This window comes from Gekko japonicus, unplaced genomic scaffold (assembly GCF_001447785.1).
Source record: "Gekko japonicus isolate JY-2015 unplaced genomic scaffold, Gekko_japonicus_V1.1 scaffold2194, whole genome shotgun sequence".
Classification (NCBI taxonomy): Eukaryota; Metazoa; Chordata; class Lepidosauria; order Squamata; family Gekkonidae; genus Gekko; species Gekko japonicus.
Genome location: NW_015166486.1, coordinates 225,035 through 242,707, shown reverse-complemented (window position 1 = coordinate 242,707; position 17,673 = coordinate 225,035). Strand labels below are relative to the sequence as shown.

The window sequence follows — 17,673 nt, the reverse complement described above, 5'->3', positions numbered from 1 at the left end:
GAGTGCGGGATATAAATCTACCAAATAAACAAACAAATAAATGCTCAGACTGTGACCAGTGCTTTCCCCACGCAAGACATGATATTACATGTAAGTGAATGCGAGTCTGAGAAGCAGAATTCTGCTTGATTCGATAGTGCACAGAGAAGAAGAAAAGATTGGATTTATACCCCACCCTTCACTCGGAGTCTCAGGGTGAGGGAGGGGGGGCTGAGAGAGCTCTGACAGAAACTGCTCTTGAGAGAACAGCTCTGACAGAACTGTGGCTTGCCCAAGGTCATCCAGCAGCTGCAAGTGGAGAAGTGGGGAATCAAACCCGGTTCTCCCAGATTAGAGTCCGTGCTCCTAACCACTACACCAAACTGGCTCTCAGGAGATCAAGGATCAAGGAAGTGTTGTGGCTGGCCATTTATCTTGCCAACCTTAGCAAATTTACCAAAGAGTCTCCAGATTGTGTGGACACATTCCCTGTAATTCGCCTTGACTTCAAGTGAGAAAGGCAGACTATAAATAACGTCAATAAAATAAATACTAATGTCTCATGCTTCTAGTCCTCACTGCTAGAACTCTGTGCCCCTGGGCCACCCGTTATTCCCAGGGAGCGGCTGAAAACGTTCTCACGCACACACATACGACAGCACCCTCCTCACACAGCTGTCTCCAGCATGCGAATTTCACACAACAGGTTTGTTGTGTAAAGGTGGCCGAGGGTGGCAACAACTGGTGCCCCACGGTGCTCACAGGACTCTTCAACACCCTTCTGGCGCAGTCTCCATGACCACTGAGGTCACCCGCGGAGGCTCTGCTCCGGCTGCCCCTGTGACAGGCCCTTCCTATCAGCTGAGGGGAGCCCCACACAGCCTCCTATGATTTTGGGGGAACCAGGTTTATTGTAAACCACAAACCTTCCCCTCAGTTACCGGGTCTTCTAAAGGTAGCGAGCATTCGCTGCTTTGGGTTCCCTGCCGTGAGGTAAGTTTTGTGGTGCGCAAGTGGAATACGGCGGTCACTGAGGCAGGAATTCTACATTAACGGCAAAGAAGACTAATTTATTTACAAGTAGGTTTCCAGGAACAGGACCAATGTTCCCTCTAAGCTGCAGAGCCTTGTGAGCAAAAATGCTACTTTGTGAGCAACTGACATTAAAGTTGTGAGCAAGCAATCTGGCTGCTACATAAATTAGTTTGCTCTGGAGCCATCCTTCCTGAGCAAACACAAAAATGTATGAGCCGGAGGCTAAAAACCTGTGAGCTAGCTCACACTAACTCAGCTTAGAGGGAACACTGAACAGGACTCCAGATAGACTCCAAAAGAGACACCTAGCTGAGGCACATTAATTTAGAGAGTAGTTTCAGTTCCCTTTCATACTTTCAAGCATCAACAGACTTCCACCCATCAGTCACTAGGCTGAATCCTCACACACACAACCAGGATTCCACCTGCACCCGTCTGCCCGCTCCCAAGAATCAGACCCAACTGCACAAGGTCTGCTCACTGCCAGAGATAACAGGCCTAACAACTGGGTACTCTCTTCTCTGTTAGAAGTAGGGCCAAACCACTGTGCCAAACTAACAGGCAGAACCACCCTTCACTCTGTCTGCCCTTCTCACTGCTCCCTCCCTGAGGCAGAACTGAACTCAACTCCTGCTGTGTTTCCCTCCAACACTCCGTCCCCCTTCTCAAAGGTGACGTGGATGCGGGAGCAGCACTCCCAAAGGCTCAAGTGAGTGGCTGTTTCTCCCTTCGGGGGCAGGGTCTTCTGTCCGTCACATTTGAGCCTAGACAGATGACAACCCAACAACCCCAGGTTGTGGCACCCAAACTTTGGAACCCTCTCCCCAAGGAGATCTGCCTGTCTCCCGCTGTAACGTCTTCTGCCAGCCAGTGAAGACCTTGTTGTTTTATTTGGCGTTCCGTCACAAACTCTTTTTAGCCTTCTCCCTGTTTTGGAGGCTTTTAAGCAGAGGCCCAGGGAAATGCTGATCGCCACTTTGGGGTCAGGAAGCAATTTTTCTCCAGGCCAGTTTGGCCAAGGATCCTAGAGGTTTTTTTTGCCATCTTCTGGGCATGGAACAGCAGTCACTGGGGGTGTGGTGGGGGAGGTAGTTGTGAATTTCCTGCATTGTGCAGGGGGTTGGACTAGATGACCATGGAGGTCCCTTCCAACTGTATAATTCTATTTGGGTGTTTTTAAGTACGTATTTATTTTTGTTTTACTTTCTTAATGTATACACCACCTTCTTCCCAGTGGGGACTCAAAAGTGTTTATAAAATGTCGGAAACGTCTTCGGACAGCGCTGGCTCTTCGGCTTGGAAACGGAGATGAGCACCGCAACCCTAGAGTCGGATTCGACTGGCTTTTGAGCAAGGGAACCTTTACCTTTTATTTGAATATAATACAAAATATAATGCAATGCATTTGATATTATATATTTTGTACTTTAAGTGCTTTTTAAAGTCTCAAATGTTCCGATGTTCCCAACCTTGGGGACTCTGAACGGGGCACCGTCGCAATGTTTTAAATAACTAAATAACCTTGTCCTTTGCTCTCCCCACTGGAGGGCGCCTCCTCAGAGCCGACTGGCTTGGCAAAAACCTAAAGCCTTTTTAATAGCTCAGCTGATCGCTGCCAGATGCTTCTAGCACCGCCCTGACAAAAGGGCATCACAAGACAGATTCCAGGACCGGCGACCTTGCAGATTATTTGTTCATTAGCTCAGCAGGGTTGAAATTCACGGCCGGCGCAAACACTGCTGTTGCCTGCAACTCAGAGGGTGTGTCGACACAGAAGACTGGACAAAGCGGTTTCTTTCCAGGACACCTCTGCCTCTCCCCTCCCTCCCTTCATGCACACAAAACACCACCGCCAAAAACACCCCATCGAGAGAGGCCCCCAAGACGGCTCCTTCCAGCCAGCCCGGGTGCTGCCCGCGATCCAAGGCGCACCCACACTGCGTCCAACCCTACCTATGAAGCAGCTGGCTTCGTCAGCTTCCCCGCCGTAAGTGACCTTCTGCCCTTCCAGCAACCCCATGATTCTCTTGAAGTGCCGCTTGTTCACTATCCGTTCGTAGTCGGGGGACTTCTTGACGTCCTCGCCGTAATATTCCTGCAAGGGAAGAAGCAGTGGCCACCGGGAATCAGCTCTCTCATCAGATCACGTTTGCAACCTGCCCTTCCTTCTGAGGAGCCCAGGACGATGGCGGAGATGGGGCATTCTCCCTCACAACAACCCCGTGGGGTAGGCCAGGCTGAGAAAAACGGGTCTGCCCCAAGGAGGTATAACGAGCTTTGTCCACTTTGGTCCTGATGCTAAATGTCTTGAATAGCTCTGCAGGCGGCTGGTCCTTGAGCCCCCTCGGCAGCACCAGTACAGGGAGAAGAGTCTCGTCTCCTTTGACCTGCAGCGGCCCCCTGAGCACCCCCCCCCCCAGATGAGGTGGCGGCAGAAACAGCTTTTCCAACTCCTGTTCCCCGGGAGCCTTTCACCGGAGACGGGGAGGGTTGCACCAGGGCGGTCTGCAGGCCAAGCAGTTGCCCCTCCTCTGTCTCTGAGGAAACACCAAGATGAGCGCCCCCAAAGGCAGTTTTCAGACTGCATCGTCCCTCCCCAAAGGGATTTAGTCAAAGGTGTGATTTTATGACCAATCCCCAGCATAGGTATCTGCCAGAAGGGCGCAGACCAGCCGGTCTTCACGACGCAGAGACCCGTGGGGTCCGGAAAGCAGCCTGCTGAGCCAACACTCACCGCCAGGGCCTTTTTTATGCCCTCCACGACTCGGCCTTCGATGGACGGGTCGCACAGGACGTAGTCGGGAGCAATGCAGGTCTGGCCGCAGTTCATGTACTTCCCCCACGCGACCCGTCTGAAGGAGAATACAAGGAAACAGAGAGACGGGACTGAATTCCGTGAGCAGAGGCTGAGCCTTGGCCTTTGGGGACAGTGCCGCCAGCACATGTGCCTGGCTGTTAAAACACCTCTGGCCAGTCAGGATGTCTTGGAATGGCTCCCATCTGACTGATCTGCCTTTATCCGCTGCCAGAAGGTGGTTTTTGTTTTTTTCCTGGCACAGCTGTTCTTGAAAAAGAGCAGTTTCTGTCAGAGCCCTCTCAGCCCGACCTACCTCACAGGGTGTCTGTTGTGGGGAGGGGGAGGGAAAGGAGTTTGTAAGCCACTCTGAGACTCCTTTGGGTAGTGAAGGACGGGGTATAAATCCAATCTCCTCTTCTCCTCCTCTTAATGTATTTTATTCGTCACATTCCATTATTACCAACTGTCTGTTTGATGTGCTGGGGCAAGTGATGCATTGTATTCTTGGTGCTTTGGGGTGTGTGTGTGAACAGTGGGAGGGCTTCTAGTGTCCTGGCCCCACTGCTGGACCTCCTGATGGCACCTGGTATTTCTGTCCACTGTGTGACACAGAGTGTTGGACTGGATGGGCCACTGGCCTGATCCAAACACTGGCTTCTCTTAGGTTCTTATGCAACCACCCTGCATCCAAAATTATTGGTTGGGCTGCTCTTTACTAATTTGAGCGAGTCGTGCTCTGCCCTGGGAGCTTCCTCTGGGAGGCGGCAGGAGACGCCTCGATAAAACAGAAAGGTCCGTGACGTCCTTGGAAAGGATTCCAGGCCAGAGGGAACGGCAGGGAGACTGGCCAAGGGAGCTGCCCTGCACCAGAAGGACGGCGGGAGGGGGGGCACCAATGTGCTCGGTGCAGAAAGCGGCCCTCTGGCCTCCCACTCCTCAGGAACCTGGATGAGAACCCCACATGCAAGAGGGCAGACGGATCTCTGCTTTCCCAGAGGGGGCCACAGCTGGTTCTACAGAGGAGAGCAGCCCCTCCACCTGTGGAGCCAGACCTCACTTGACAGCCAGGCTGCTGCTGCTGGGAACATGGAGAGCCTTCAGTCTCCCACTGGCTAAGCCCCTGACCAATAGTGCCGCACCCTGAGAGGGCCTCAGCCAACGGACCCGGCGCGAGTCAGCCGGTGCTCCCTGACCCCACAACAATGGCTCCCTCACTGTGCAGTGTGGCTAGGGGAGCTGATCTCGTGAAGCCAGGCCCTTTTGCGCAAGGGCTGGATCTGATCCCAAAGGCTTAGCAGAAGCGGGCCCTTGATGTGCGGGCCAAAGAATCCAGGTGCCCTCGGTTTCACAACTACGGGAGGCCCGGCTCCTGCCCCTCCCGGCATCCTTGGCAGAGACGAATGCTGGCAGTGGGAGCAAGAGGCCTCTCCTGGTTGCTGGGTGTAAACTTTGATCCTGGGCGGGCGCCCTCTCACTCCAGATGAAGAGCGGATGATAAGAGTGGCTTAGAAACTGAAAAGGGAGGTGCAGGGATTACCACCCCAAGCAACTGCAGAAGGCTGAACACGAACACACACACACAGACGCAGGAGAAAAGCTGGAGACCCAGCCCTACCGCAAAGGTCACCAAGAGGCTGCTTGTGAGCCCTCAGCAGCTCCTATATTCCCTGGAACAGGGGTCTCTAGCATGGCGCCTGCCAGGACCTTTCCTGGCACCAAGGGCTTTTAGAAAGTGAGTGGGGCCAGTGGGGCTTTTGCCCAAGAAGGCTTCTGATTGGCCACTGGGAATCTGGTCAGCTGGGCAGATTTTGAAGACAACTGCTTTGGCAGCAGCTGCCGCTACAGCAGAAGAATCTTCGCTGTGTCCCTTGAAGGTCAGCTGCGGCGGCCGTTTTGTGGCTGGCTGTGCCCCTTGCCCCACCGCTATTTTGTGGCCGTCCTTTTGTGGCTGTGCCCCGCCCCCACCACGTCGGAATTCCAAAGGCGCTCAAAAAGATTGTATCAATAGATTGAGAAACACCTGCAAGAAATTTAAACTTAATGGTTAAACTATTTCTTTTTGGACTTTAAATTTCTAAAACGGTACAGGTGCAGAAATGAATGATTCTTATATGTGAACTGTTACCTGATATAATGAGTATGTGCTCCGTATGTGTTGTGGGTGTAGTTTTTTGTCTCTTTTGTTCTCACTCTGTATGTGTTTTTTGCTTTCCCTTTTCTTTTCTTTTGGAAAATTAATAAAATCTTTACCAAAAAAAAAAAAAAAGGTTGGGGACTCCTGCCCTAGAAGTTGCAAGACAGGATCTGGCCTAGGCTTTTTTTAAAAAAAAGGCATGTTGGGAGGGGAGGAGATTCGCTTGGGGTATTTTTCATTAGAATAAGAAGAGGAGATTGGATTTATCCCCCGCCCTTCACTTGGGAGTCTCAGAGCGGCTTACAAACTCCTATCCCTTCCCCTCCCCACAACAGACACCCAGTGAGGTGGGTGGGGCTGAGAGAACTCTGACACAAACGGCTCTTTTTCAAGGACAGCTGTGCCAGAGCTTGTGACTGACCCGAGTTCACATCAGCAGGTGCAAGTGGAGGAGTGGGGAATCAAACCCGGTTCTCCTAGATTAGAGTCCGCGCACTTAACCACTACACCAAACTGGCTTGTAGGAGTAACTCTTCTTAAAGAAAAGCTTGGCGACCCTGGCCTTAGAGTCTGATGCATTTGGGTGGTACCTTAAACCTGCTGAAAAAGGGACCGTCAAAGCTGCCTTGCAACGAGTCAAACCACTCCTCCCCCCCCCGGCCCAGCTCCATCCCCTCTAACTGGCAGCGGCTCTCCAGGGTCTCCAGCAGAGAAAGAAGAAGAGGCTGGATTTATACCCTGGCCCTTCAACTCGGAGTCTCAGAGCAGCTAACGATTCCCTTTCCCTTCCCCTCCCCACAACAGACACCCTGTAAGGAAGGTGGGGCTGAGAGAGCTCTTGTGAAGATTGCTCCTGAGAGAACAGCTCTGAGAGAACTTGTGACCGACCCAAGGTCACCCAGCAGCTGCATGTGGAGGAATGGGGGAGATCAAACTCTGTTCTCCCAGATTAGAGTTTGTGCTCCGATCCACTACACCAAACTGGCTCTCCCAGTTTGGTCTTTCCCAGCACCTGGGACTCGAGATCTCACTAGCAATGCCTGGCGCCAGAGTTAGGACGGCCCACTGACAAAGCCAGCCCCTCCCTGCTTGTGAGAGAGACAGGTTACCTTTGACAGGGTTATGTGTATCTCTGGACAGATTTGGGCACCGTTTGCAGAAGGGCTGTCTTTTGCTCAGCTCGTCAGATAACTGAGGAAGTGAGCAGTGACTCAGGAAAGCTCCCACCTTGCCACAAATTTTTGTTCAGTCTCTAAGGTGCTAACCTTGGAAGAAGTTTCCCTTCTGGGGCTACCACGAGACTCCTCCTCCACCTAGGCTGCACCAGATGAAAATTGGAACCCCGCTGCAACCGGTCTTAGATGGTTTTTTAAAGGGTCAGACGTGGAGGGAGAGTCTATCGACAGCTGTCATTAATCAGGATACCCAAATGGAACCTCCATGTGTCGGGGCAGTATACCTCCGGAATTGCTGGGAGCAACCTAGAGGGGGCAGAGCTTCATGCCCTGCTTCCAGAGGCACCTGGCCACTCTTGGCAACTTGGACAGTCCTACAAAGTACAGAAGGGGATCCAAAAGAGATGCCACAGTGCTGAAAGACCGGCTTTTTGTGGCAAAAAAGGTCCAGTGGCACCTTAAGGACTAACAGCATTTCTTCCTGTACAAGCTTTCGTGAGTCACTCTTGACTCACGGAAACTCAGACAGAAATCAGTGTTGTTAGTCTTTAAGGTGTCACTGGAATTCCGTTTTATGTTCGTCTGGGGTAGACTAACACAGCTACCCTGCTGCAACCATATTTACATATTTACGTATTTTATGTAGTCTGGGGCTTTTCAGCTTACAAAAACAGAGATAATTGAAGGGCTACAGGGTAGAAGTTGAGAAGATCATGCTGTCTGGAAAAAGGGACCGGCAAGCTTTCCCTCCCTCTCCTGTAAGTCTAGACGTGGGGGGCACCTATTGGGAGTTGATGGGCAACAGATTCAAAAGGCACCCCTTCTTCACATGAAACGTGGGAACTCATGGCCACTGGATGCAGGCGATTACACACCCAAAGAGGAGAGGTCATCGATGGCCATTGGTGATGATGGCTAAATGGAACCTCCGTGTTTGGAGGCAGTCCACCTCTGTGCGGCAGGTTGCCGGGGAGGACAACAGCCTCGATGCCCTGCTTGTGGGCTTTCTTGGGCATGCAGTGGACTACTGTGGGGAACAGGAAGGTGGGCTCCATAGGTCTGGTGGTCCAGCAGGATGGCTCCCGATGCCAACTACCTCACCTGCAAGCCACATCGACGTCACAGTCTTTGTCAATGTAGCAGGGGCTCTTCCCGCCCAACTCGAGGGTGACGGGCGTGAGGTGCTTGGCGGCGGCTTCCATGACGATCTTGCCCACGGAGCTGTTGCCCGTGTAGATGATGTGGTCGAATTTCTGCTTCAGCAGTTCGGTCGTCTCGGGGATCCCTCCGGTGACAACTGGGTACAAGTCCTGGGGGGTGGGGGGACAGACAAAACAGGAGGATCGACAGGCAGCTCCGACCCAGCAGGGACAGAGGAAACGAACCCCATCCCCCCCGTCTTTCACCCTCGCAAAAACCTTGGGATCGGGAAGGGATTTATGGGGGCTCAAGAAATGAAGCAACTGACTCTCTGAGTGGACCCAGGAAGTCTGGAAACGGCCGTCAGAGCTGAGGGCAGAGAGATGCAGGCAGGACCCGGGAGATCTGCTAAGAGGCACGCAAAAACAGAGGTGACATTTGGCCGTGTCATTCCGACGTTACAGATCTGTTTTAGCTTCAGCGATCCTCCATATCCTGGGGCAGTCCGTCTGTGAATACTAAGCTGCTGGAAGGGAGGCGGGAACAGCAAGGAGGGCTGCTGACATTAGACTAACCCACCAGGCAAGACATCAGCCACTGGATAAACAGATGACAGAAGGTTAATATTCTCTGGATAAAGCCAGAGAAGATCTGGCCAGGGGACAATTATTGGCAGCAGCACCGTTTCTGGGCTCAGGCTGTGGTCGTCTCATCTCCGCAGAAGTGCTCCCACGTGATCACCTGCCCTCGTGGCTAAGACTTTAGATCTAGCAAATCCGCCCAAGGTCTGCTTGCCAAAACCCGCTCGGGAGGCAGGTCTCAGAAAGCAGAACCACTGGAGCAGAGCGGGTGGTTTTGCTTCGGAGACTTGCCTACTGAGTCGGTTTTGGCAAACGGACCTCGGGCGCATTTGTTGATCCAAGCTGGCTCCTCTCTGTTCACACCCCGGCTCGGTTTCTGCTCGAGCCAAACGAAGGCGCACAGGCAACTGGAACGGGGAACTCGCCGCGGAGCCCAAGACGCGTTCTGCACCGCTCCGTTCATCTCATCTCAAAAAGGAAACCGTACAGCTACCGAAGGCTCGCAAAAGGGCAGCCCAAACCACCCAGGGGCTGGAGGCCCTTGCCCGACCAGGAAAGGCTGAATGCTCAGGGGCTTCTCAGCTTAGGAGAAAATACAGACCTAAACTTTTGAAGAGAAAATACAGAGCTAAATTTGGGGGGGGGGGGGGGATGGTCGGGATGTCAGAAAGGCTTCAAAAATAGGGCATGAGACGGAATGAGAAAACGTCTTCCCCTTGCCCAGAACACTTGGGGAGGACTTTCAAGGGAGCCGATGGGCAGCAGACTGCAGACGGACAGAAGATAATACTTCTTCACACTGCAGCATACAATTAGTCTGTGGAACTGACTGACACAGGGTGTAGTGACGGCCGCTAGCTTAGATGCACACTGGAGCTAAAGTCACTGGCAGGGCTGTCGGCGGCCACTGGCAACGATAGCTGAATGGAACCTCCGTGTTCGGATGCAGCAGCTCCCTGAGCACCAGTTGTCGGGGGCAGCAATGGCGGGGGAGGGGGGGGTTAGGCCTCTGTAGTCTTTTGGGACATCGGATCGGCCGCTGGGGAAGACGGGATGCTTGACTGGATGGACCACTGAACTGATCCTGTGCGGGCATCACCAGCACTCTTGACACCCACATGGAGTTTGCACAGAAGTACTTCTTTACACAATGGGTGACAAAAAGGTGAAATCGGCGGCCAGAGGATGCCGTGATGGCCTCAGGCACAGGTGGCTTTAAAAGGGGATTCGACAGACTCATGGAGGAGAGGTCAGGCAGCGGCAACTAGCAGTGGTGACTAAAAGGAACCTCCACATTCAGAGGCAATAAACATCTGCAGACCAGGTGACATCAGGTGAAGGCCTTGGCCTTTACGTCTTGTTGCTGGCCGTCCAGAGGAACTGGTTGGCCCCTGTGTGGGACAGGATGCTGGACTAGGTGGACCATTGGCCCGATCCAGCAGGGCTCTTCTTATGTTATTCTGAAGGCCTCGGCTTCTATGCCCTGTTGCTGGCTGTCCAGAGGAACTGGTTGGCCACTGTGTGGGACAGGATGCTGGACCAGATGGACCACTGGTCTGATCCAGCAGGGCTCTTCTTATGTTCTTATTAGAGAGTTGACAAAGATAATTTTTTCTCCCTCTCCGAAAATAACAGAACTTGAGGGCATCCAATGAAACTGATGGGCAGTAGGTTCAGGACAGATAAAAGGAAATACTACTTTAAGCCGGAGAGTAATTAAAATGTGGAATTTGCTGCCAGAGGATGTAGTGATGGCCACAGGAATAAACAGCTTTAAAAGGGGATTAGAGAGATGGGTGGAGGATAAGTCTATCAGTGGCTACTAGTCATGGTGACTGAGGGGAACCTCCACATTCAGAGGCACTCAACCTCTGAATCGCAGAGCCAGGAGGCAACATCAGGGGAAGGCCTCGGCCTTTATGGCCTGTTGTTGGCTCTCCAGAGGGACTGGTTGGCTACTGTGTGAGACAGGATGCTGGACTAGGTGGACCAGTGGTCTGATGCGGCAGGGCTCTTCTTATGTTCTTAACTTCTCAGGGCCGGTTTTAGTACTGCCTCCCAAGAACAGCCTCAGGTCGTTTTCCAGGGCTGAAAACCTCCCTGGCAAACCACAAAATTAACATGATGGGTGTAAGAAGCCTGCTGCGTATGACTTGAGCGCAGGGGTTAATTTACTTTAGTTTATTTCTACAGTCCTTAGACCAGTCATACAAAAAGACGTACACCTTTACAAAATTCCAAGATTTTAAAATACATCAGTAAAACATTAAAAGCAAAATTTAATCTAATATCAAACTACTGTATCTAACTAGCTGCCTTGGGGTTTCCGTGATCTATCACCACAAAGAAACTGGCTACTTGGTGGGTAATCTTGGGATTTCTATCAGACAGAAGGAACTCGAGTCTAGCTTTTTTGGAGAGGCCCAGAATTAGTTCAGTCAGCGGTGTGATGATTTTTATTTATTTTATTTTTACTTAATTATATTTATACCCCGCCCTCCCCACGAACGGGGGTTATTACGCGCCACCTGATAATACGGACATTTAGAAAACACAAGAAAGGGGACCCGCGATACTCACGGGGGGGGAGCTCCACGCAGAGCAGGAGAAGGAGGAAGCAGCAGCAGGTAAGCCTCTCCTCCCATCCCCGGACACTAGTGGCGTGGCCTGAGTGGCTGCCAGCCACTAAGCCCACTGATCCCCCCCCCCCCCCCCCCCCCCCCCCCCCCCCCCCCGGTCTCCTCCCCCATCTCCCCCAGTCTCCTCCCCCACCCCTGGCTCCAGCAGCTAAGCCCAAGCGCCTTCCAGCCGCCGGGCCTCGCTGATCTCCTTCTTCCCCTTCCCACCGGCTCCGATGGTCTCCTCCTCCTCCTCCACCACCACCGCTGCCGATCTCCTCCTCCCTCCCCCCACTCCTGCGGCGAGGTCTGAGTGGCTTCCAACCGCCAGCCTGCCGCAGAGTTCCCAGAGCGTTCCCTGCACATGTGCAGGGAAGGCTCTTTTACTTTTTGGGGGATTTAAATATTCCCCCTATATTTTTTCAACTTTTTAGATTTTTGTGCACACTTGGGGACCGCCCCAATTGTGCAGGAAAATCTCCCTGCCCCCAGGTGCCCCTGATGTGCGGATTTAGATATCCGCACGCAGGGGGTGCCTTCGCTATTAGATATATAGATATGCTCAGTAGAGTCTCAACCTCCCTTAATGGGGAGGCACAAAGCCTTTCTGTGAAAGGAGTATTCTTATATTTTCCTTCAAGTACTGCAGAAGGGAGGGCAGAGCACCTCGCCAGAGTGAAGGCGAGCGCAGGGGTGGGAAAGGTCGGGCCTCTGGGTCTAAAACAGGCTGGGAGCCGGGCTCTACCCACTGGCCATAGGGAGGCTGAGTCCCTGCCATGTTTCTGTCATTTGGGAATTTAAGCACAGGGCCGGCTCCTGTAAGAAGGGGGGGGGGGGGGGGGAGCGCCCATGTAGGCAGGGAGCCACGTCTTTGCCAGGATGTCACAAGAGCACAGGGAGCCAAGTTACAGGCTGTCTCTTCTTTGTTTGTTCGCTTGATAGGGCAAAGTTTGTAGTCCTGCTGGTTTGGGAGATAACGTGGATAAGGCCTGGCAGCACGAGCCAGAGGAGGTGCCGATTACAGTTTCCGACTGTTCAGAGTGAAGCTCCGAAGGCCCCCCCCCAGGCATGCCTGCCACAGATGAAAAACAGTATAAAATATGCAAATGAGGAGACTCCACCCAAATCTGCATGATCTGTCCCCATTGCGGGATTTGGTACGGCAGGGAAACAGAGCTCTGCAGAGTGCCTGAGCAAGAAAAAGACGCGGCTGGAGTCCCTGGGCAGGAGAGGCGAAACCTCCGCAACGTCCCCCCGCACCCACCTTGTCCAGGTACTGTGGGAGCAGCTCCTCCAGGAGCTTCGCGGTGTGTTCGCTGACCTCGGAGGGCTTGACCACGACAGCGTTCCCTGAAAGAGACAAGCAGGCAACTCCAGCTCCCGCAATTCCACCCTGGCTCTTCCACCCAGGCGCTCAGGGCACTGCGCACAGACCTCCCCCTCCTCGGTTTCATCCTCCCACCAACCCCGTGAGGTCACTTAGGAGGAGAGAAAGACTCAGCGAGCTTGACGGCTCTGTCAGGATTTGAACCCTGGTCTGCCTCCGTCCTACTCAGACACCATTGATACCACTGACTCTTTATCACATGCAGCCGGTGGTAGAGGAAAATTGGAGGGTGTGTCTACGGAGACGCGGGGCGTGTCCCTCTCCTGGGCGAAGGAGAAGGGGTCCCCAGAATACCAAGCCAGAACAAAACCACGGCCACTACATGCCCATGGCTTTCATATATAGATGCTTGGCACCTTGAAAGCAGTCTTCTCCCTGCTGCCCAAGAAGTACAGTCTGCAGTACTGGGCGCAGAGCTCAAACTCCAGAGCATCTTGGCTTTTGATCGTTTTTGCAGAAATGAAAGCAAGTTCCCAGTCCTCATGGATACAGAGTTGGCTGAAAGCACGCGGGCCTGCTGACATCTCAGAGGCCAGAAAGGGTTTTCCGGCAGACGAGATCTCCCCCAGCACTGCTCGGATAACTTTGCATACGTGAGGGCCTAGGCGTCCCCCCCCCTCCTTTTCTTAGTGATTGTATTAAGAGGTGCTCAGCAAACTTGATTTTGCCAATTCCCCCCTGAGCTTGCATGGGATCCCCGGGACTCCGAAGAAGGGACCGGGTTACCTGCCGCGATGGCCCCGACCAGAGGGTGCATTACGAGGGCAAAGGGGTAGTTCCAGGCCCCGATGGTCAGGACCACACCCAGTGGCTCATGGTGGATGTAGGCTTCGTCCATCAGCACCATGATGCTCTTCTCCACCCGCTGCGGGGCGGCCCATTCCGGAAGCTTGCTCACGGCTATCTCGAGTTCCAGCAGGACCACCATAATCTCATAGCTGAAGGAGTTGTAGCAGCTCTGCGGAAGAGTGTATAGAAATATTATTTGTTATTGTGGGGCGTCCCCCTTAAATTTCGGAAGCGAAACAACATCTGGGCCCCTTAGGGAGGATATAAGAAAACTTGGCAATTGTTTAAGCACCAGCTGCAGCTAATTGAGGCACCGTAACTGATTAGGTCGGCGGAGGAACAGAGACAACATTTCAGGAGACAAAAAGCAAGTTTTCTTCCACTGAGGCGGCTAACTGATAAAGGACTTTTCCTTCTATTTTTCTCATGTTTGTAGCCTTGCCAACCTCCTGTTGAGGATAACGCCAACTTGCCGGCATTCTGCTCAGGACAGTCTCAGTTCTAGCGGCTTGAGAACTACTGCTTCAGCCATTCAGTACATTGCCCCAGTGTTTTAAGTCCTTTTGAATATTACTCTCTCTCCCGGTGGTTATTTCTGTAGAGCTGTGGTCCGCTGCGGTGCAGGGAGATACGTATGTGTTTTAATCTTTACTCCTCTTAAATAAAGACATGTTGACTTTTGGAGAAAGCAAGTGTGTGGGACGGTGCAATCAGTGAGAGCTTCCTTTCATCCCGGGAGGGGAACCCAGGGAGAGGAGACCTACTCGAGAGGAGAGGACCTCGCTACTTGTCTGGAGGTCTGAACTAGCCAGCTCGAGGTGAAACGACCGGGGAGGCTGACCCCAGACTCATACAAAGAGCCAAGAGGGAAAAGCGTCGACAGTGTCAGGAAAGGAAAAGGGGTGTGAGTGTGTTTGGGGGGTGCTCTCTGGAAGTCTGGCTTGACTGGCAAGGAAATAAAGAACACAAAACAGGATCCCGGCGTAATGAGATGCAGAATGGAGAAAAACACCGTGATTAATGGGAAATGAAGCATCTAGAAATTACATCTATGAATCAAACGTACTATTAAGAACTCATATCCAGAAAATATCGATTTTATAGTTTACACATCATAAACTTATTCACAACCTATGCAGGATTACATCACGTAGGCTTATGTCTCACAATGTGGTCATAAATTACAGCTGAAAACAGTTCCAACTCCCACACACATACAAAACTATAAGCAAAATGATTGATTTATTAAATTGTGAAATATTAAGTCCAAATTATTAAATTGCGAAACACATGGTCTACACGGCTTAATCCTGCATCGATTGTGAATAAGTTTATGATGTGTAAACTATAAAATTGTTATTTTCTGGTTATGAGTTGTTAACAGCACGTTTGATTTATAGATTTAAGTTCTAGATACATGCTTAGCAAGGAAAGTCACTAGGAGGTAGTCTGACCAACCTCCCGGCGCCAAGAGGCTGGCATGCCATGCAACGCTTTACAGTTCTCATTCACACACGCTCCCCTCTTTGAGCAGCGGAAGGGTCTGGGCACGCATAGGAGACTCAGGGAGGTAAGCGCTGGAATTTATTTGGTGTCGTGGTTAAGAGCGGCGGACTCTAATTTGGAGAATCGGGTTGGATTCCCCACTCCTCCACGTGCAGCCAGTTGGGTGACCTTGGGTCAGTCCCAGTTCTCTCAGAGCTGTTCTCTCAAGAGCAGTTCTCTCAGAGCTCTCTCAGCCCCACCTACCTCACAGGGCGTCTGTTGTGGGGAAAGGAAGGGAAAGGAGATTGTAAGATGATTTGAGACGCCTTCGGGTAGTGAAGGGCGGGGAATAAAACCAACTCTTCCTCTCCTTCCCAGCAGAGATCCCAAGTGGCTGACACCATTTCCCAGGCCTGTTTTGGCCCCCCAGTCTACTCCTGCTCTCCCCATCCTATCTTCAGCCACATTTATTATTCATCTACTTCGTTTATCCCCGGCCTTTCTCCGCGATGGGGACCTGAAGCGGCTTACATCGTTCTCTTTTCCTCCATTTTATCCCCACAGCGACCTTGCAAGGTAGGTTAGGCTGAGACACTGTGACTGGCCCAAGGTTACCCAGAGAGCATCCGTGGCGGAGCAGTGATTCGAACCTGGAGTCCCCCAGATCCTAATCAGACACCGATCTGCCACTATGTCCCGCCATCGTATGCGACACTGATATTGATACTAGCAGTCTATGAACTGGTTTTATAATTCTATAATCTCTATTTTATGTATCTTATCGACACCGATCTGCCACTATGTCCCGCCATCATATGCGACACTGATATTGGTGCTAGCAGTCTATGAACCGGTTTTATAATTCTATAATTTCTGTTTTATGTATCTTATAATTTCATGTAAGCTGCCCTGAGCCTGCTTTGGCGGGGAGGGCGGGACATACATCGAACAGATACTGCACTGGCTGTCGAGGCATTTCCAGGACAACCGCCAGCTTCCTCCTCCCTCCAATCACTTGACTGTGTGCCACTGCGAAAGGGCGGGGCTAGGCAAATCAAGGGGTGGGGCTATGGAGAGAAGGAGAAGCTGGCCCCTGTGGAACACCATGGGACAAAGCCCAGAGCTCGCAATCTGGGGAACAGATAACAGAGGGCAAAAACCTGCCTCCTGCTCCCCCCGCCCCAACTACAGTAATTTTGGTGGTGGTGGACCATGCCGTCAAGTCACAGCTGACTTAAGGTTAACTCCCTAGTGGCTTCAAGGCAAGAGACGGTCAGAGGTAGGCTGCCATTGCCTTCCTCTGTGTCACGACCCTGGTATTCCTTGTAGGTCTCCCATCCAAATACTAGCCAGGGTGGACCCTGCTTAGCTACCGAGATCTGTCAAGATGGGGCTCGCCTGGGCACAGACGTTTTACTCCCCACGATAACACTCTCCCCTTCATTCCCCCCCCATAATATGTTCTTATGGGGAAAGGTAAGAGGGGGCGCACTAAAATCCACCTCCCCCACCCCCGTCACAGAGCTGGGAGAACAGATCTTGGGCTCCTCCCCCCCCACCGCCTTCTCAAACCGCTCGCTCTGATGGCCGTCACAACAGGGGGGGTCCTCATGAGCCCTGCGCAGAGGGGGCGAGGCCAACCGATGAAGGTATTCCCTACCACTTGGGCACAGGGGGCCTGGCACTCACCAGCAGGCACCAAGAAGGAGGTCATTACGAAGGAGACAGAGGAGGAGGAGGAGGAGACTGGATTTATACACACCCCTTCGCTTGGCGTCTCAGAGCGGCTTACAACCTCCTGCGAGGCAGGGGCGGCTGAGAGACCTCTCAGAGAACTTGTGACTGACCCAAGGTCACCCAGCAGCCGCATGCGGAGGAGGAGGTGGGGAATCATACCCGGTTCTCCAGATCAGAATCCACTGCTCTTAACCACTGCCCCAGACTGGCTCTCAGGAGGATGCAACCTTGTGCGTGCAGAGGCTTGTGAGGCACAGCGGGCCGTCCCTCCACACACGCCACGCCCCCCACGCCCCAGACCAGCTTGCTTATTAAGTGAACCCTTCTGGCTGGTCGTAAGAAAGATGCAGAAGGAAGCGGCCAATGTGGGCGGGGGCCAGCCCCTCACTTCCTAGGAGGCGGCAGTCCCCTCCTTCCAACCCTCCCCTCCCCAATAATCTTCAAGGGTCATTGTCTGCAGGGGGAGAGGGCTTCCCAGAAGCTACTGCTGGGAGCGGGTGCTGCCTTCAGGCAGGGGTCCCCAACCTTTCCGAGCCTGCGGGCACCTCTGAAATTCTGACACGGCAGTCACAACATGGCTGCCACAGGAGGCGGGGCCAGTCACATGACCATCGCCACCGCTCAACTTCAGTAACACGGCCCACAGCTATTGGCGGCAGCTGCCACTGCAGCAACACTTTAAAAAACCTGCACAGCCAATCAGAAGCCTTGCTGGGCAAAAGCCCAGCTTGGCTCCACCCACTTCCTAAAAAACACTTGGGAGGGCACCTGAAAGGGCGCCACGTTGGGGACCTCTCCTTTAGAGTGGCCGGTTCC

At 52.7% G+C, this 17,673-nt stretch overlaps 1 protein-coding gene across 12 annotated transcripts in view; it reads right to left on the bottom strand.

The window, feature by feature from the left end:
* The window catches only part of ALDH3A2 (aldehyde dehydrogenase 3 family member A2), a 42,697-nt gene that overhangs the window by 10,317 nt on the left and 14,707 nt on the right, over positions 1-17,673 (bottom strand). For all 12 annotated transcript variants that reach the window (XM_015412161.1, XM_015412165.1, XM_015412160.1 and 9 more), the window contains exons 3-7: positions 13,573-13,804; positions 12,724-12,809; positions 8,222-8,430; positions 3,749-3,866; positions 2,968-3,109 (exon numbers count right to left, since the gene is read on the bottom strand). In XM_015412161.1, coding sequence (XP_015267647.1) covers positions 2,968-3,109; positions 3,749-3,866; positions 8,222-8,430; positions 12,724-12,809; positions 13,573-13,804 — 787 coding nt within the window. The remainder of the gene's footprint in view (positions 1-2,967; positions 3,110-3,748; positions 3,867-8,221; positions 8,431-12,723; positions 12,810-13,572; positions 13,805-17,673) is intronic.